The following is a 22,100-nucleotide window of genomic DNA, read 5'->3' on the forward strand; positions in this document are numbered from 1 at the left end:
ATTTTAAGAGATGGTACTTTACACTAAAACAACTTTAAATATAAATTAAGAAAATATTTCATTTTAATTTCACAATATAAATAAGTATATTTCTATCTAAAAATAATCATCATGTGCATTTAACTGACAAGATGTTAAACACTTTCTTTCATGTCAAAAATTGAGACGTTTTCAACTAAAAGGACTGGCCATATTGTCGGTAGAAACAATTTGTTATGTTATTGACAACCGAAAATAAGTACCCGTTTGGCTGAAAACACCACAATTATTTGTCTTAAATTTCATTGTCAACATGTTATTGACGATTGATTTATCAACGTGAAGTGGCCAGTTAAGTATTAGGTATAGGAGTTTCTAGAATTTGTTAAAAAAGATCTCATTTAATTATCTCATTATCAATGTGTTTCTACGTATCAAATTTGTTTTCCAATTTTCTCCAAAAAAACACCATAACACCTACAATGTTTCATACTTAAATATACTCCAGGAGCCGAGAACTACCAGCTATAAACATATCTGTAACTAATTTGTTAGCACCTTATATACGGGTTTATATTTCAAAATCAGCAAAGTATAAAGGGGCAAGGCTAAACACGTTCGTAAAAGCTACCCTCGCAATTTCCACGTACCTATAAATCTCAATCTTGCAGTCTAGACCCCGCATGCGACTAGCGGGAGCGCCCGCAATAGCGCTGCAAAAGCGCTAACAACAAGCTATTTCAAGCGGTAATTAATTGCTTTAACATGCTGAAATTAAGTAAGTCAAGAGCAGGTGTCTTTGTACGCAAACCGCATGGAACCCAGGACCTGGAACGTAAACTTCATTAAATTTATAACAGACTGTGGTAAGCTTTCCGACACTCTGAAAAAGTGGTTATTCTTATAACAAATTAACTTTACTTTTAAACAATTGCATATCGGTGATAAGCTTCAAAATTATTTATGAGCATTGAATATTTTCTTATACGTGAATTATGCAGAAGATATGCTGACAAGTCAGTAAGTTTTGTCGGTCACTGATAAAAAAATTGTAAAAATCAAACGAAATATAATAACAAAAAATACAAAAACGTCAGCTTATAATATTTACCAGGTATTTCTATAAAATAGTTTATTTCTTAGGTTTAGTTGGATCTGTCATAAACTAGCGACCCGCCCCGGCATTGCACGGGTTACATATATTCTTAATACGTTATTATACACTTAAATCTTCCTCGAGAAACACTTTATTGATAGGTGAAAACCGCATGTTCAGAAGTTTTTGGGTTTATCGCGAACATACAGATATACAGACAGACATACGCGGCCGGGGACTTTGTTTTATAATAAGTAGTGATACCTACTTATACCTAGTATTGGAAGTTACTTATGATCACATCAGAACTCAGATTACACCGTGTAAGAGTGTAATCAGAGTTCGCACATAAGGGCATTATAACAAAATTGTATTTCACAGTTCTCAATATGCTCCAAAATCAATCGAAATTTGATAAGATTGATGACACAAAGTGTTCCTGGATAAACTGGATATCTACCGTACGCCGTACGTACATCCACGCCCAACAAGGGTGATTGATATGGAACCCGCCTCAAAGTTTTTCTACCCACTCAATATTCATTTTACCCAACAAAATTTCAAGTTCAGATGGGACCTAGTAATAATTGATTCTCTTTTGTTATTTAATACAACACTATAAATATTAAAGTCGAAAATGTAAGTAGTTAACGTCACTTTAAATCACTCGTATAGTCGTATTAGAGAATCGTATTTTATCATTACCAGTTAAAAATATGTCAAAATACTCAAATAACAGACTAAAATAAATGTCATATACTCAGAAAAAGTGACCAAGGCCTCCAGTGCTTCAGTCTGGAATCGCGGCAGGTGCCTTGGTCCAGGTGCTTTGGATCCTTGGTCGCGGCCGGTATAGCGGCCACCGGGGTCACGGCGGCATAGGTCGAATTTTTCCAAGTATGCATTTCTTACTGAAGGCTCAGGCACCTGCCGCGATAGCAGAGGACGCTGGTTCGAGTCCAGCCTGGGGCACTGAAGACCTTGGCCACTTTTTCTGAGAATATGTTATTTATTTCAGTTTATAATTTATATAGGTAGTAGTGTTTCTACTTGAAATAAAAATAATTTAATTAGTTCTAATACTCAATAGTACTCAAATAACGGTTTGATTGTTAAACGTCTATTTATACGGGTACCAAAAATCATTGCTTTTATTTAAAAGAAAAGGACTGTTAAAGATCTCATAATTTTATATTTTTATGAGGTAGAAACCCAAAAAGTTATTTGAACCCCTAGTGTAAATTTATTCGATAGCCAAACGTGACGTGCGTTTGAGTTAGGTCTCATTTTGTATGAGATTTTGAGTTTCCAAAGCGTCCCGCTTATAGTTTTGATACTAGAAAATATATTTGATTTTCTGTGCACACGCTTGGCGCGCTGTTTCTAAATTCCATATTATATGACACTTAACGCAAACGCGTACGTCACGTCACGAAATCGAATAAAAAATGTACACTAGGGGCTCTGTTAAGCAATCCAAATAAAAAAAAAATTGTAGTGACGCTCATTGATGTAAAATGAATAAAAATAATTGAAGAGCCTATGTTCGAGTTTTAAACTATAGGTGAATTAAGTACTCAGTACTCAGCACTTAATCGTGTAACATGAGATCTCGGTTAATGCGGGCTGTTAGTTTAGAAGATCCCGCAGGCAGTGGCGCTCACTCAGCCCCTAGACTAATTTCATTAATCCTATCTATCACTGGCTATTTTAGTTTTGCTTTAAACTTTGCCCTCACAAAATTAAGTACCTACCAAATGCAAACATTATTTTAATTTTAAGCATACGACAATAATTCTTTTGATTAAAATATAAATAATATAACTCTTACGTTTTTGAAAAAGCTGGAGAACAAGCAATTGATGGATGAGGCCTTTGAAAAGTCGATACGTCAAAGGAAGTCCCAGAAGATACGAGTCCATCTATAATGCTATTAACTAATTGAATGACACTGTGATTTTAATAATGAAATATTAATATTGTATATATAAAACGTGTCACGAAGACGTGTGCCTTGACTCGTAATATCATGTTATTAAAGGTTAGATTTGATAAATCTGCGCGTCATCGTGGTCATCCACTGGATTGCTTGTACTTGGAGTCCGATTCAGATTAAACAACGTATTACGGCTTTGATTTTATTTTGATACGAAGATTTGCTCACGTTGACTGTGCATGCGGAATGAAATGAAAGTCGTGCGTGAGATGTGCGCCAATCTCCAAGACGATCGTCAAGGTCGTGTCAAAACCAGTTCTAAACCATAACAAATTGTTAATTTAGAATATACTTCCTGGCACCTATTTCACCACGCCGACATTTGCCAGTGACAATTGTCAAGTGACAGGTGACAATTTCGTAAACTGTTAATCTCGCTTCAAAGTTATTATTGGGAGATTTATGTATAAGCGTTCTCGCTAAATTTACAAGTAAATGATTTAATTAATTTCAATACTTTTAAATTTTACTTGTGTAAGTTATAATGCTAGTAATCAATAATCATAATAATATTATGGCTGTATTAGTGAATTACTAACCTTTTTATTTTATTTAACGTGCGTGTGCTTCGCAACATGAGTAGTTTTTCCAGGTTTATGAAAAAAATTACCCACCTAGTACATATAATACGCAAATATTCTTCAGGTTCTCTCAGAAATAAATATAAGTTTAATGAGTAGTTAATGGCTTGCAACTTTTGATTTGATCTTCAGTAACGCAGACGAGCTAACTAGTTTCAACATTAATTCAATTCATCCCCTTTACTTACGAGGATTTCACCGACTCCGCCTAGCTCTGACGGATTACGTCTTTTACTAACGTATTAGTCCCCGCTTAGTTGTAAATCAACGAGTTAAACCAAATGCGGGCTTTCTGGTTAATTCACAGATAATTCGCATTGGAGAAATCACTACCACATATTCTACGAGTAATTGTTTAACTCCAACACACGGGTTCAACGAAGCAGCACTTATATTGGTACCTATCATTCTGAAATTAGCTTCCTTTGTTGTTTAATATCGGAAGAAACATTAAAATACTGTCAAACCTAACCTTTTATTTAATTTGAAGCTTTTTTCGATAGGATTAGGTAGTTATGTTTTAAGTTTAGTTTGTTAATTTATTTTTTTAGGGAACTCAAATATACCTAAATGTAAATAACTATATATAAGTAAACGTTAATAAATTAGCAAAGTTTACTGCTAAAATAAATTTGCGTTCAATATTAATTCTCTGTAGCACCTCCACTTCAGTAAGCAAACGGAATAAATTTATTGAAATAGATTCCAAGAAACTTTAATTTGCCTACCTACAATGTTTTTTCTAATAGGAATCAGAAAATGACCATAATTTAAATCCACAAATGAAAGTGATTTATTTTTTAAGGAGCAACATCGCTAATTAAAATGATTGATTAGAAACAAAAACCAATTAGCTTTGAAAAAAGTTTATGAATGTGCTTAAGAGATGTTTCTATATATTTTTTATCAATGTAGAAAAAGAACAGTACAAAAAGAGCAAGCATTATTCTTCGACATAATCCCCTTTTAAGTCAAGACAGAGATTAGTTAGCTAATTTCTTAAAAGCATTCCCTTTTTCAGATTTAATGGAGTGGAGGATTATTTGTCTCTATCTTGGCATAATTTATCTAAGCGTATTAAGAGTGGGACAGAAAATATCAGACATAATTTAACCGATAAAACTGGGTTGTCAAATCAAAACTAGTTTCAAAATGAAACTAACTAGATAGATATTATTAAAAAAAATTATGAGCGGCTAAGCTTTACTGGTTTGAGTTATACCTCGTAGCAAATTATATAATTAGTTTTCGAAAAAATATCTAATACTAATTAGAAATCAGATAGCTACAATGTTTTTTTTTTCTTATATAAAACAATGTAGCTTGTGAATTACTGCAAAATAGAACTATACAAAATACAGCGCACTGGAGCCAAACCGTAAGACGTGCAGATTCTAAACAGAAGGTCATGTGCCCAAAGCCCGCCTCGCACAGAAAAGTTTATCGGAACTCATGTACGTAACACTTTATGGTCGGTAAATATTATCAAGTATCTGGCGAGCAAATGACATAGTTCGGTGTAGATTCTCAAGACCTCTAGTGCCTGCAATAAGAAGAGACAGGAGACTAGCTCGCGGGATACATATTTGTATGCAGGGGTATTATGCTAACAGTTTTGCTTACTGTACATAGGCTAGTATATAATATAATGTCCTTATAACATTTTAATATTCAAGAGGATAGGAATACTTAGAAGTCATTGACGCAGGCGGTTCAATCAGATCTGTTCCAACCCAAATCACAGAAACTAAATCACTCGATAACTTTTAATCCAATTATACCCCATTAGCGACACGTTTGGTCACGTTTAAACGCATGAAGTTTCTGTAATTTATCGAATTATTCCAGCTGATCCCTTTAAACTGAACTATAATTGAATTGGGACGAAAATGCCACATGCTCGTATTCGGTCAACGATAACCCGACTAATTTGATATGAGTAAAGCCATTAGTTGCTAAGTATGACTTCGAGACACAGAGCAATAGCAGGCTTCAAGCTGGCTTCTTTGCAGGGGCTTTGTTATGCATCATGTTTGCACTCCCTAGTTGCAGCTTGCCCGAATCAGTTTAGTTCTTACGGCCCAATTCGAACAATGCTTATAAAATGTCATATCGATACGATACCGATCTGTCAGTGTCAAAGACAGCGTTTTTGGTTGAAGAAATGTCACTTTTGACACTGATGATCGTATCGGTGTAACATCTGATAAGCATTGTTCGAATCGGGCCGTTAAAACCGCTCCGAACACAGACAGCATGCAATCATGCAAGCATGGATGTTTCCTGAGATTGCCACATAATCCTAAGATATAGTATTAAGCATTAGATACCTGCCACCTGACCTTAAGCGCTGAACTCAGAGCGCTCGACTGGATCAAGAGTTATTTGACAGATAGGATTCAATGTACAGAGATCAGTAGATTTACTGAATCAAATAATGTAATGATCAGGAAAGTATTTAAATCTCAGTACAAACTCAACCTCCGCGGTGTCCCTCAGGGAAGCATTTTGGGCCCACTTCTCTTTATTGTCTATATTAATGACTTACCAAATGCAACTCCTAACAAGGTAATAATGTTTGCAGATGATACGACAATATTGGTGAAATGTGATAATAGGTTGACATTTAATCAAGATGTAAATAATTCTTTAACTGACATTATAAATTGGATGGATATGAACGATTTAAAAATTAATATAAGCAAAACTAAATTTATGCAAATTACTTCTTATAATTCAAATAGTTTACCTGTTACAGCTCAGTACAACAATGATAAAGTAGATGAAGTATCCACTGTCAAGTTTCTAGGATTTACCATAGATAAGCATCTGCACTGGAAAGATCATGTCGAACAAATTTGCAACCGGCTAAACAGATTTGTGTTTGCTCTCCGAAGACTCAGGGACACGGTCTCATTAGGGGCTGCTCTGACGGCTTATCATGGATACGTGTCCTCTGTTCTTCACTACGGGCTAATTCTGTGGGGTAGGTCTGTCAATGTAGAGAGAGTTTTTAAAATACAGAAAAAATGTGTAAGGGCTATTTGTCATGCTAGTCCTGATGATCCTTGTGTTCCCTTATTTGAAAAGCTGCATATTCTTCCCTTACCCTGCTTATACATAAGAGAAATATCTTTATTTGTTAATAACCACCGTGCACTTTTTTCTAAACGTAGTGATGTTATGCATAGGCAGAAAAGGCAGAAATTTGTAAATCTACTTTTTAAACCACGTGGACGTAAAATGATTTATGAAAAAAATGTATATAACATGTGTATATTAATTTATAATAGACTACCTGATGACTTAAAGATACTCAGAGGCAACATATTCAAGCGTAAGTTGACTAGCTGGCTTTTGGACAGATGCTTTTATAGTATTAAGGATTATTTGAATAACTGACTTTGCAATTATTTTTCATTGACATTTTCATATTTTTTACTAATTATTATATTATTCTTTAATCATGTTTGTATTGATTTATGATTTGATGTTAGAATGTGCTCCTCTATAATCTATAATCTTTGCATGTCTGCACGCAGACTGAATACACTGGAACATTGTTTTTTTTTTGTACCAATATGATCTGCATGTATATACGTGTATTCTGCGCAAATAAATTCTTTGAATCTTTGAATCTTTAAATTCCAACCCAGAACAGAAACTAGGCCAGAATGAGATTAGACCGATTTCCGCTATCAAAGGATATTCCATTATACCTAAGTTCCGAGAAACTCAAAGGTTTCATTCAACTCACATCCTTTGGTTAGAATAATGCACGCCTGAACCATTTGGAAACAGCAGCAGCTTAATGTAAAGTAAATGCAATTAATATCCGCTTTCATGATTTTGTTAATTAGAATACTATTTAATACTCAAAAATCAACAAACCAGCTTGTACAGTTCACCAATGTTCTCGGAAATGTGGCGCCAGGCACGCGTGTACCTACGCTCGTATAATAATTCATAAGATAGTTATCACGGCCTAAAAGCACTTTAGCTGGATTGCCAATTCCGTTCACCATCGTGATGAATTTGCATGATGACGTCATAACCATTTTCGAATCTATGTAATTGCCCAACGCAACGATGTTAGGATAGCGCATATTAAAACAGGCCTAATTTAGTATTCTATTATTGGTTTGGTAATATTGCATTATTCAATTCAATTAGTCGCCGGAGAAATGAAAATTAAAGGAACAAAAGGGAATTATAATGTTGTTGGCATTTTATTGATGTCTCGCAACACCACGCAATGTTTACCCTACTAATACGTTAGTATCTACTCCAACAGTGTCATCACAGTCACGTATAATAAATGTTTTCAGGGCTGACTGCTTCTTCTATCTGTTTTACAAGTAAGTAACTTAAAATGTCTAATGGTTTTAGTAACGTTCTTACGCATTTCCCTTCACTTAATAAAGGCAAATCTTATCGCCGGCCGCCCGAATCTTTGCCACGGATTAAGAGGCCTTATTCCTACAGACGAGCGTATTTTGTAAAATGCTTCCTTTTTCATTCAAGATTACGACGTAACTATTAGTATTTATTCAAAAACTGATAACGTACTTAAATAATCGTTTCCTAAACTAGGGGCTCCAACAGTTCAAATTTTCATTTTCTCTTTTAAACCTCTTTTTTAATGAGGTTTTTTGGGAGTCTTTTCCAAATTTTGCAGTGAGATGTGGCGTTTCGGTTCTCAATTTTGCTATAAACAAGAATCATTTGGTACATGAATGACTACAATTTGATTCAACATATCTCGTACGAGGGGCTGGAATGATTAACAATCGAAGATTCTTTTGAAAAAACTGATAAAATACCTTCCGAGTTTTCTTCATTTTTTTGGCGAAAACAGGGTTTTATTATATTTTATTTCCGAAAATTGTACGCATATTTTGCTTTAAAAATAATATTATAGCAAACTGTAACTTTATGTTAACCTATAAAAAAAAAATCGTAACTATGGGACCTACATTGCCGTAAATTTATATTTTTTTAAAACACGTATAAATCACGCAGCAGCGACGCCCCGCTCTCAGTCCGCGCGGAGCGCGCTTAGAGGACGGACCTGTGCTCGATTGTCAGGCATTCGTTGCGATCGTAATCACCTACGGAGTTCCGAGAAGTGCTATATACTGCGATTAGAAAATCTTAATAAAAGTTCATTTTTTACAGTATGCCTAACAGACTCGCTTATTGATGGATTTTCAGTGTTACTTTTTTTTTAATACTAAGTCGGTGGCAAACAAGCATACGGCCCGCATAAGTACGCCTGCAACTCCAGAGGAGTTACATGCGCGTTGCCGACCCTAACCCCCTCCCGCCCCTCGTTGAGCTCTGGCAACCTTACTCACCGGCAGGAACACAACACTATGAGTAAGGTCTAGTGTTATTTGGCTGCGATTTTCTGAAAAACGCATTTTCACTTGAAATTACGTTAGGGTTTGCATTATTATTTTTGACCCGGATGAAGTCCAAGTTCTCATGATGGAGTCAGGAGTTGGTCACCAGAACTCCTAATCTAATAATTATAATCCCATCGTGTTTGGGCTCAAAAGATTTGCCCTGACGAACACCATCGATCTAGATGAGGTCCAGGGTCTCATGATGGAGTCAGGAGTTGGTCACTAGAACTCCTAATCTACTCATTATAATTCCATCGTGTTTGGGCTCAACAGAGTTGCCCTGACGAGCACCTTCAATCTAGATGAGGTCCAGGGTCTCATGATGGAGTCAGGAGCTGGTCACCAGAACTCCTAATCTACTCATCATAACTCCATCGTGTTTGGGTTCAATAGAGTTGCCCTGACGAGCACCATCAATCTAGATGAAGTCCAGGGTCTCATGATGGAGTCAGGAGTTGGTCACCATAATTCCTAATCTACTCATCATAACTCCATCGTGTTTGGGTTTAATAGAGTTGCCCTGACGAGCACCATCAATCTAGATGAGGTCCAGGGTCTCATGATGGAGTCAGGAGTTGGTCACCAGAACTCCTAATCTACTCATCATAACTCCATCGTGTTTGGGCTCAATAGATTTGCCCTGACGAGCATCATCAATCTAGATAAAGTCCAGGGTCTCATGATGGAGTCAGGAGTTGGTCACTAGAACTCCTAATCTACTCATTATAATTCCAACGTGTTTGGGCTCAAAAGATTTGCCCTGATGAGCACCATCGATCTAGATGAGGTCCAGGGTCTCATGATGGAGTCAGGAGTTGGTCACGAGAACTCCTAATCTACTCATCATAACTCCATCGTGTTTGGGCTCAATAGATTTGCCCTGATGAACACCATCGATCTAGATGAGGTCCAGGGTCTCATGATGGAGTCAGGAGTTGGTCACCAGAACTCCTAAACTACTCATCATAACCTCATCGTGTTTGGGCTCAATAGATTTGCCCTGACGAGCATCATCAATCTAGATAAAGTCCAGGGTCTCATGATGGAGTCAGGAGTTGGTCACTAGAACTCCTAATCTACTCATTATAATTCCAACGTTCCAATTGAACCCAAACACGATGGAGTTATGATGAGTAGATTAGGAATTATGGTGACCAACTCCTGACTCCATCATGAGACCCTGGACTTCATCTAGATCGATGGTACTCGTCAGAGCAAATCTTTTGAGCCCAAACACGATGGAATTATAATGAGTAGATTAGGAGTTCTAGTGACCAACTCCTGACTCCATCATGAGACCCTGAACATCATCTAGATTGATGGTGCTCGTGAGGGCAAATCTATTGAGCCCAAACACGATGGAGTTATGATGAGTAGATTAGGAATTATGGTGACCAACTCCTGACTCCATCATGAGACCCTGGACTTCATCTAGATCGATGATACTCGTCAGGGCAAATCTTTTGAGCCCAAACACGATGGAATTATAATGAGTAGATTAGGAGTTCTGGTGACCAACTCCTGACTCCATCATGAGACCCTGGACTTCATCTAGATCGATGGTACTCGTCAGGGCAAATCTTTTGAGCCCAAACACGATGGAATTATAATGAGTAGATTAGGAGTTCTAGTGACCAACTCCTGACTCCATCATGAGACCCTGAACATCATCTAGATTGATGGTGCTCGTGAGGGCAAATCTATTGAGCCCAAACACGATGGAGTTATGATGAGTAGATTAGGAATTATGGTGACCAACTCCTGACTCCATCATGAGACCCTGGACTTCATCTAGATCGATGGTACTCGTCAGGGCAAATCTTTTGAGCCCAAACACGATGGAATTATAATGAGTAGATTAGGAGTTCTGGTGACCAACTCCTGACTCCATCATGAGACCCTGGACTTCATTTAGATCGATGGTACTCGTCAGGGCAAATCTATTGAGCTCAAATACGATGGAATTATAATGAGTAGATTAGGAGTTCTAGTGACCTACTCCTGACTCCATCATGAGACCCTGGACTTCATCTAGATTGATGGTGCTCATCAGGATAAATCTATTGAGCCCAAACTCGATGGAGTTATGATGAGTAAATTAGGAGTTCTGGGGAGTTCTGGTGACCAACTCCTGACTCCGTCATGAGATCCTGGACCTCATCTAGATCGATGGTGTTCGTCAGGGCAAATCTTTTGAGCCCAAGCACGATGGAATTATAATGAGTAGATTAGGAGTTCTGGTGACCAACTCCTGACTCCATCATAAGAACCTGGATGGACTTCATTCGGGTCAAAAATAATAATACAAACCCTAACGTGATTTCAAATAACACTGAAACTCTATAGCACTAATGTGCGCAAACGATTGGCATCTTGACTAGGCAGCATGGGTGAGTAGCCACCATGCCAATCGATACGACAACGAAACACTATCTGTCTCTCTCTCGTACTAATATGCACAAACGATTGGCATCTTGGCTGGGCAGCATGGGTGCGTAGCCAACATGCCAAACGTTTACGATACGACAAGGAAACACTATCTGTCTCTCTATCGCACTAATATGCGCAATCGATTGGCTTCTTGGCTAGGTATCATGGGTGCGTAGCCAACATGCCAATCGTTTACGATACGACAGCGAAACACTACTCTCTCTCTATCGCACTAATATACGCAAACGATTGGTATTTTGGCTAGGCACTAAGCAAGTGTGTGGCCAACATGCCAATCGTTTACGATACGACAACGAAACACTATCTGTCTCTCTATCGCACTAATATACTTTATTTATACCTGCAGTCATTTACTAACTTCTTCATTTTCCATTGGTGTGAAAGAGACAGAATAAAGAGCAAGCGTTATAGTACACTCTGTAGTCTGTACACTTAGTAGTAGTGTACATAAAAAAAAAACTACTGTGCATATACAATAAAATAAAGAGTGCCCATATGATATCATATGACACTAAAATTAATGTTGCTTGAAATTATATTGAAAACTATCAAGATTATTCTAGTCTGTATTGAAACGCGCGTCGCGTTGCCGGCGCTCGCGTACCGAGCGCCAACGCCATCTATCGAGCGTTATTTCGTGAAATCGGAGAACGCTCCAAGGATTAAGGGCTCTTAACGCAGCGTCTACGCGCCAAAGCGGGCCCTAAATCTGCCCATTTGTATTCTATGTTCCGAGTATCCCGGGGGTATTGAAGTTTCACAAGTTTCTAGAGGGCCAATTAATGAGCCGATTAAACTAAATTAGGTTTGAAGCGCGAACGGCCTGTTTGGACGGCCTGAGCCGTATTAGTTGTGCTCTGTTGACATATTGTTGGGCTGAGGGTTTCGCTTGATGTCGTAGTTTAGCCGCTTGAGGACGGGAAAGAATGAGTGCGGTCGGCTTAAGAGTTCATCATGCGAGTTTCTAAACCTTACATACCGCGTAATAGTGTTGGACTGTTGGTGTAGGGTGTATTCGGGTATCTCCGAATACTTCAGAATATAGGGTAACTCCGAATATCACCCTTAATTCTATTCAATTAGAATCAATTTTTGGAGCTTTCCGACTATTTTAAGTATACGGAATTACCCAAATACACGTATTTATGAATGTCTACATTTATACGTATTGCTTTACTTAGATTAAATTTACATATGCCAGTGTTAAATATGACGTTTCTTTAAAAATAACGTCACTTTTGACACTGATATATCCAATCTGATATGGATTATCTTTAGGATTTTTTTGATGTCGCTGATGACATTGTGCTTGTGGGTGAAGACGGACTCGAGGTACAGAGCAGACTTGAGGAGTGGCGGCGGAAACTGGAGAATGTTGGCCTGAAGATCAGCAGATCTAAAACTGAACATAATTATGTTCTGCGATTTCGTCGGTCTCTCCGGTTTCGCTGCCATAGACCTCGATGGCGTTACATTGCCGGTCTGCTCCGATTTCAAGTACCTCGGTTCGCTCGTGCAGTGCGATGGCGATATTGACCGTGACGTGAAAAACCGGATTAGCACAGGATGGATGAAATGGCGACAGGTCACGGGAACAATTTGTGACGCCCGGATGCCCCTCCGACTGAAGGGTAAAATTTATAAAACCATTATAAGACCTGTCGTCATGTATGGATCAGAGTGTTGGGCCCTAAAAGTGACGGATGAAAAGAGATTGCATGTAGCGGAAATGAGAATGTTAAGATGGATGTGTGGTGTTACAAGAATGGATAGGATAAGGAATGAGTATATAAGAGGAAGTCTGAAAGTTGCACCCATAATAGAAAAAGTAAGAGCGAATCGCCTAGCGTGGTATGGGCATGTGATGCGGAGGGATGAAAGTCATGTGACGAGAAAGGTATTACGAATGAATGTGGAGGGATGGAACGGCAGAGGAAAACTCGGCAGAGGTGGATGGATTGTGTGAGAGATGACATGAAACGAACGCGAGTGAACGATGAGATGACGGGTGACAGAAAGATATGGAAGGAAAAGACATGCTACGCCGACCCCAAATGAATGGGATAAGGGCAAGCGAATGATGATGATGATGATGCAATCGGGCCGAGATGGAGCTTAGCCTAGAACAACTTATTCAACGATGGTACAAATAATGAAATTATTTTAGTTTAATATTATTTTAACCCTTGTCTTGACACAATGAAATAGAAACTGTGAGTTCGTGCCTCGACTGCGCTCAGTAGAGCAAAAAAAATTTATACAAAAAATACAATAAGATGGTGTAAAATTATGTATCTCGTAAGATACACTGGCAAGAAAAAAGTTAAATAAAACACTACTTTTTAAATTATAAACTGAAAAATATTAATATAATTATAATTAATTGTAAGCACCTGTAAATATGTATGTATATACAACTGCCTAAAGTATCGGGCAGGTGCGTTTATATAAACCGGCATTCATATTATATTTCTTTATATTTGCCACTTTCGTTAGACAAATCAGAACAAACAGTAATGGCCCGTGTAATGTGAACACAACGCTGGCTTGAGATTAGCATGCCATTCATTCATTTTAACGCACTTTATGTTCACATTTATGGCGGCTTTGTCTAAATCTTGTCATAAAAGCATTTTGCTCGTGCACTGAATCCATTTGATATTTAACTAGAAAACCTTTGTAGTTTGTTCGTGATATTAACTGGATAGAAAATGAAATATGGATTGGGAAACAATAGGTCCAAATAACTGAAATAAAAATAAAAAAATGACTAGGTAAAACGTGGCAACCTTCATTGTAATTTTTACTGTAAGAATCATGTAAAACACCGTGGGCTCGAGTATTATAAGGGTGTACTCTTGACCGCATTTAGAGGCAATATAGTCATACAAAGTTTTCTGAAATTGGTCTTGTTTTAGAGATATTTTAAATTTTTATAAAAAATTGTATCTGTTATAACTTAGAGAAAAACATATTTTTAGATGTAACACTGCCACTATGTGACTTGGTTTCGAACAGACATTAAAGTCGTAAAGTAAACTCGAAATTTTAAATGTAAATAATAAATAACTTTACTTATTCGTTGTAATGATTTGTTTTTCACCACGGTGTAGAAATAAATATCGTGCCGTGTGGAGAAAACGCAAAAATAAATTTTTTCGGCAAAAAAATTTGGCCAAAACGCATAATTTTTTTTGCTCCTTATTACCTAAGGAATGCGTGGTTAAAATATTTCGGGTTATTAACGCCCTCGGTGTATCAAAACGCCACAAACGAAATTACCTCGTTAAAGTCACCTTGTCCTACAATAATAACAGAAAGTTCCTATTAAAAACTCGTAAGAAAGAATTGTGTAAGAAAATCGATGGTTTATATTGCCTATGCTCGAAAAGCAACGGACGGGCACAACATAAAATAACATTCATTTTCTAGTTCCTATTTTGGCTCCCGTACAAGATATTGTTACGTGAAGGAATGTGCCAAGTTGAAAGCTAAACTTGGAACTTGGCCATAAAAACGAAACAGTACGCAGGTTAGCACAACTATTCTTTCAGAAACATTTATATAGGGCTTCATAATACGTACCTATTTACCAACAATCAACCGAAATGAACCCTTGACCAACCTTGGACCTATCGAAACGTGGCGTTAATAAAGCAAATAAAGGTAGCGTTCGGTATGAAACTGCACCAACGTGACTGCTCCAGCATTGCTGCCGACTACATTGCTACAGGAAGTATCACCTATCATTTTCTGCAGCAGCAGAAACGCAGCAACAGTATGGCAGGTCTGACGCAGTTTCAATCCGAAATATCTGAATTTAACTTTTAAAGGGAAGTATGTGCTTGTAATGGTATAACGTAAATTGGTACAACGGAGTGAGCCACGCCTGCATTGGGTGCAATGTGTCACTACATAAATTGGGTGCAATGTGTCAATAATTTACTTTAGCGAAAAGCTAGTAGTAAATTTCAAATTACATTCCATACATAAATTTAGAGACACTCATTTGAATGTAGGTACTACCATTGGAACCCAAAATTTTGAAAATGATTTCAGAAAATAGCTCACCGAATGTTACCTCCACTACACCACCACCTAATGCAATTTAAATTATTTAATACTAAATACCTAACGTCGAATGAAATGCCGTTGATGAACCTGTGAAACTGTGAACTCTAAAAAGCTTAACGAACGTACTTACATCATACTGTTTTCATAATAATTAAATTAATGTTTTTAAACACAATTACAGGCTATTGTATGAAATCATTGCGAACATAACAAGTTGTTCGGTCTCTGTGGAATTGTGCGAAAATTTAATTTGGCGTTTCGTTGCGTTCTTTAAATGCCATTAAGAGAATGGCCGAAAACTTTTTATTTCGTAATTCTTTAATTTAATTTATATGAGTGTCAGTCGTTAAAGTGCGTTAATGATTATTTTGACACTGCAGCCAGTCTATTTTAGTTTTGAGTTTTAATCATATTATCCGTAACGAAGAGGCACGTATATTTATTTTCGATTATTCCGAAAAAAATATAAATACTTATGTGTATACGTGTAATATTGACTGTGTGTGTGTGAGATATACATACTCGTACAAGAAAAAAGGTTTTAAACTGGGTACCCGGTTAAATATATTATTGTTTCACAAAAAATGTGTAAATCATATATAAATAAATAAATATTATTGGACATATTAAACAAATTGACTAAGTCCCACATTCAGCTCAATAAGGCTTGTATTATTGTGGGTACTTAGACAACGATATATATAATATACCTATAAATACTTAACTACATACAGATAATGCATATCAAATGACGATTTTGATTTATTTTGAATGTAAGGGCAAAATTGTTATATTTCATACGTTACATGCCCACCAAAACTATCGATCGAAAAATACACATACAAGAAGAAACCAACGCCGTATAAAACCCCATCTCACCTGCAGATTAACGTAAGGAGCATCAGCCATAACAGTCGGTACGATGAAGCCTCCTTCGCCCGTCGACATGTCAATGTCTTGGCTGTAGATGTCGGTCTTGTCATCGTACAACTTCACTCGTACGCGCACCCTTTTCTCCGTACTCATTGCTTCTACCTGCAACAGACAATTATTTTTAATTCACTTTTAGAAATTGGCTTGCGAAATTGGTTACACAAGATGGGAAGACGAAGAATTATAATAGAATTTTCAGTTAGGTAACTACGAAACTTTAATATAAAAATTGCCTTGTAATCATGTACGGCCAGCAGTAAAGTATTGTGACTCACTTCGTTTTGTTTTGAAATTGAAGGGTATTTATTGTTTTATTATTATTTACGATTATAGGACACTAGTACACATATTGACTCTATTCCCACAGTAAGCTCAATAAGGCTTGAGTTGTGGGTACTAAGACACATACATAGAAAACACCCATTACTCAGGAACAGATTTCCGTGCTCTTACCAGGAATTGAACCCGGGACCATCAGCTCCATTTTAGGCATATTTTACACTACCCACTAGGCCAGACCGGTCGTCGAATTCGATTTATTGAACCGCTAGCATTCGTGATGAAACATGTAGTTTACCGTGGGATGAGATGATAATTAAAACTGAATTTGAATTTCGAATTGGTTCTCGCTCAATGTAGGTTTCTCCCGAAACGAAGCAAATAGTCATCTTGTGCAATTTAGGCACTTGTGAAACTGTGTCGGCAAGTCAGATCTTAATTAAGTCATTAGGTTAAGTCAACCCGTCTGGCTCTCGCCCAAAACCAGCGGCGACAGATTCCGATATTAAATACAGCGGTAATTAACTTATCTTGAAAGCGAGATTTACTTTATACTTTGACAATTTGATTAAAGTTCTCGTCTTAGTGCACGTGATCGGCTGAAATATTTTTCTGCTCCTGTATTCTCAATTTATATTTTATAATCCCTAGAGCACAGAGTTCGAGTGAAAATCCTATAGTCATATAAATAAATTGAAATGATTTGTCATTGAAGTAATACCATTTTGAAGTCGTCAAAATAAATTACGTCTGAGGAATATTGAACCAAGGGCTAGGTAAAGTAAGTAAGTAAGTAACCGTTTGAGATGATACCTACCTATCGGTTATCTCCCCAGTCCGTCACTATGCAATTGTTGCAACTCGCCCAAAAGTCTTTATCACTTTTGTCTCTGAATCAATAAAACTCAGTATTGTCATTGACGGGCTCACTTGTAATGCCGCAGTAACACAAATTCAAAATGGAAGAACGATATAATGCGGGCGCAGAGAAAATCACGTCGATATAAAAGCTCTTCGTTAGACCTTAGTAATTTATTACATTGTGCGGCTGCCAAGACGTGGGAAAGAATGATGTGGAACGAGCCAGAGGAATATAGATTATACTAAGAGAAATTAAATTGTTTTAGTACGTGATCTTCTTAGGTTAAGGAGGGAATTTTAAAAAGCATGATAAAACTTTAGTACGTAATATTAAGATATATATATATGACGGCGCGCCGTTTGATATTGCGCCAGCACTTGTCCCTATCTTTGAATTACTTGCAAATGATTGTTATTTAGTTGTTTGTTTTGATTAATAATAGCACGTAAAATCATGGTAAAGGATGTTAGTAGTTAAATGTTGGTATTAATGGTGGGTATTCTCTAAACTAACTTGTTGTGATTGGTTAAACGTCAAAATATCGTGGTTGATTGAGTGTCATATTGACAGTTGACAGCTAATTGTTTGTTTTGATTGCTTAAACGTCAAAATGTTAAGATTGTTGATTATTATAAAATTTAGGGTACCTTTGAAATTATGTTGACATTGATAGTTACGAAAAGTTGAAGGTAGCATTAAAATAGGAGCGGGTTTCCCCCCCGAATAGGGTAGCAAGATGGCGCCGACCGGTCGGCAGCTGTCATTCTGTTGATAGCTGCGCACGGCGGTGCACGTGTTCTAACCTATTGGCTCCTAATCTAATTTTATCGTGTCAATCGTATTGTATTTTAATCTAAAGTGTATTTAAATAAAATCAGTGATCCGTAAACGTGTAGAACGTTCTTTTATTTCCGCGTTTTCTCCATCCTTATACGACAATGGCTGATAATGATGAAAACGATGATGCCAACACTCGTGATGTGTTACTAAATGATGACAAACGTTCCGCCGAGCCTCCTGGTGCTTCTTCATATATATATATAACTAATTTGCTGCACCCTGTCAGGGTTAATTTTTCATATATATATTACTTTGTATGTTGTACATGAATGCAATAAATGATATGATTATAATTAAACTGAAGAATATTTTTTACCTTGCTAACTGGCCACCACATTTAATATCGATCACTTAGGCAACTAATCAAAAGGCGGATCAGATGAAACGTATTTACATCTATTGTTTGTATGAGTGATCTCCTTCAATATTTACCTATATTACTTGCATTTAAATATATAGCTAACATTAAGCTTTTTGACATAGGTACAATCAGCATCAAAAGTAGCGGATGAAACAACGCGCCAAAAGTATCTGATAAACCGCATAACTTTTCCAAATATAGATGAATTTCTTAAATTCACATTCAAAAGTATATCTTTTAAAGTCTTAGTTGTTCTATATTAAACACATCACTTTTTGTTAACCTGTTACGGAATGGTAGATACTTATGAAGAGTTATTTGATCCGCTACTTTTGATGCTGACTGTACCTAAACACAAAAATGCGTGTCAGTCACTTTTTGTCTCCTTGTGTCAAAAGCTGGCAAGTTTTATGACCACCTGTATTGCTGGTAGCTAATAATTATGAAATGAACAGTAAATTTTTGCAGAAATACAAAAATTTGCAAGCCACACTCTATCCAGTAACCGTCAAATAAAAAGTAAAAAATATTTAGGGACCAATTTATATAGTCGAAAACTAGACAAGCCTTACAAAATTCTTTTTTTCTAAAACAAGAGCATTTTAAGCTTAAAATTTGGCAAAATGCAAATGACCATGAGATATATGATATGATAAGAAAAATAAACGCACATAAGAAAGCTCCAATTTCAGCTAGAGCCAGTTTTACATCGTAGACCGGCCTGATCTTTTCTGCTATTTTGCCTTGCGTTTGCTCAGCAGTCTAATAAAGTCAAGTGAATGACTCATTGGCAGGTGAACGATGGGAACATTTTTGTTAATATGAGTGAAAAGCTTATCGAACACTTGTAATTTAAGGAGGAATGAAGTCTACTGGCTTCTCATAGTTATCCATTTTAACTTATTCATATAATATTACTGCCGTCAATTTTTCACGCATCTAAATAACTGTCATTTAGTAGACCTCTGACTTAATATAACAAAAATTTGCATTCAGCATAGCAGGCGTTGAAAATTATATGATGAGCCCATGAATGACGCCCATGCCAGGTGAATGACAACAAGTAACCAGGTAATTGACAACGGACGTAGGTTAATGAAACCCATCGATAACATGTAAAAAAAATCCTTTGAATTTTTATTAATATATCGCTAACCAACTTACTATTATTGTCGATAACCCGGCTACAAATTATCTTACACCTGTCATTGATGTTGTTCATCTGAATTTCAATCGCTTAAATTTTCTAAAATAATTAAATAAATTTCGTCCCTTCAACATTTCTTAATTGTTTAAGTTGCATTCTAACGATCTCAATTAAAGGATCGAACTTAAGAAACAAGTTGATTTTTGAAAATTTTCCTTCTCTAGGCTTATTAATAGTGTATTAACTGTGCTAACATCCATTTTCCAGAAATAAAATGTAAAAGTGTCGAAAGCCTATCAACACTAACATCTACAGGAGTTCCAAGCTCGAATAAAGAGGTACTCTCAAAAGTTTCACCGAACGAAGCCGAGACTAACGAGTCGACATTTGTTATCATTTGTTCTATACATCAACACTGGGATTGTACAGATGACGTTTAAGTATTCGTCAAAGTAGGAATAAAAGGAATCGGTGAATAAGTCTTAGTTACCTATGTAGGTATTTTTCATTCAGCAGCAACAGGCAGCGTTAATCGTTACAATGGAAAACTAAAATAATGATTTTTTTCGAATAAATGCGACTAGTAAAACATCTGCGAAAAATGAACTGATAGTAAGGGTTCTTACCAGCGTAGATTTTGTCTCGATATATCCGTAAAAAAAATTCAATTAATGTTGTCCGTAAATAAAGTAACATTTCAAGTTCTATTATAAGATTTTACGCAGAAACGGGAATCGTTTCTATAAAAGTAACAGGAAGTCGTTTTATTGCGGAAATATATCGTGCGTGTATGGGTGGTACAGTCGACGTCAAAGAAATATTTACACTTTTCGCCCTAATACAAAGGTGCAAAGTGTAAACATATCTTTGACGTCAACTGTACCTAAGTAATACGTTATTGAGGAAATAATATTTACTGTAAAGAAACCTGAGTCGTCGTCTTATATTTCCATTTTTACTCTTATTGATTTTGTGTAAAAAGGTACTCCATTTAAGGAGTTGCAGACAAAAATATTTGAACAATAACATTGTTTTACACCCTATTTTTAGTGGAGCAAAAGAGATACACATTTATCAATAATAGGTACCACATCAATAATTAATAAATATGAAAATTTAAATTTTCGATTAATTCCTTTCTTCCTTGGAGATTGACGTACATCAGTAATAAATAGATTTAAATAAAAAATAAGTTCAAATTGGCCTATTGGTATGATATTAAATTTAACAGTAAATTCTACCCACAGAGGAATTGCACATTAATTCTTTATTTTTCTATTATGATTTATGATTGTCGGTTCACTATGTTTAAAATGAATTCGATGTGGGTAAAATGTTACGTTAGCAATTATTCTTTAAGTAAATAGTACATTACGATACAAGTGCGAAAAATAGGAAATTCGAAACGAGTGGCGATAAATTAAAACACGACCGAAGGGAGTGTTTTAAATCGACACGAGTTGCGAATTACCTATTCGCACATGTATCGTACAACGTTTTACAGTACATATGGCCCTTTAAATGTTCGACACAGTAACGTAATATGCTACTTCTCGCACTAGTGCTATAAAGTAGCCCCATATCTACTGTAAAAATATTTTCTATCTATATTGTTTGAACTATAGGTACTGTTTTGAAAAAAGTTTCTTAAGGTGATATTCGGATGGCATCTGCAGCTGCATTACTGTTGCGGCATCTCTGCTGCGTAATTGACGCGCTACTGTCACTGTTAATTTTCATGATAAAACGAGGCTGCGGCAGTAGGTGAGATGAGAAAAATACCCTCGTCTTCGGCATTATTGTCAAATGATGGGTTGCACATAACATTGACTACGTCAAACGCTATTTTTTTTGTTATTTTGCCAGTACAGTTGCCTTTTAAGAACGGTTAAATACTTAAATTTAAGATATTTTATCTTACCACAATTATTTCAATATTTTTAGCGCAAAAAAATTACAGTCTCGTATCCATACACTCAGCATACAGCGCGTAAGCGTAAGAGACGCGTAAGCATATCGTAATACGCGCATAGAACGAGAGCGCTACGAGCCTTCCAAGTTCAAATAGGTCCGCACACGAAGCGTAGCGTATG

At 36.5% G+C, this 22,100-nt stretch overlaps 1 protein-coding gene across 1 annotated transcript in view; it reads right to left on the bottom strand.

Moving 5' to 3' along the window:
* The window catches only part of LOC133516366 (C3 and PZP-like alpha-2-macroglobulin domain-containing protein 8), a 286,831-nt gene that overhangs the window by 116,820 nt on the left and 147,911 nt on the right, over window positions 1-22,100 (bottom strand). Inside the window, exon 7 of the mRNA XM_061849275.1 lies at window positions 16,465-16,620. Coding sequence (XP_061705259.1) covers window positions 16,465-16,620 — 156 coding nt within the window. The remainder of the gene's footprint in view (window positions 1-16,464; window positions 16,621-22,100) is intronic.

Source organism: Cydia pomonella, chromosome 3 (assembly GCF_033807575.1).
Source record: "Cydia pomonella isolate Wapato2018A chromosome 3, ilCydPomo1, whole genome shotgun sequence".
In the NCBI taxonomy this organism is placed as follows: domain Eukaryota; kingdom Metazoa; phylum Arthropoda; class Insecta; order Lepidoptera; family Tortricidae; genus Cydia; species Cydia pomonella.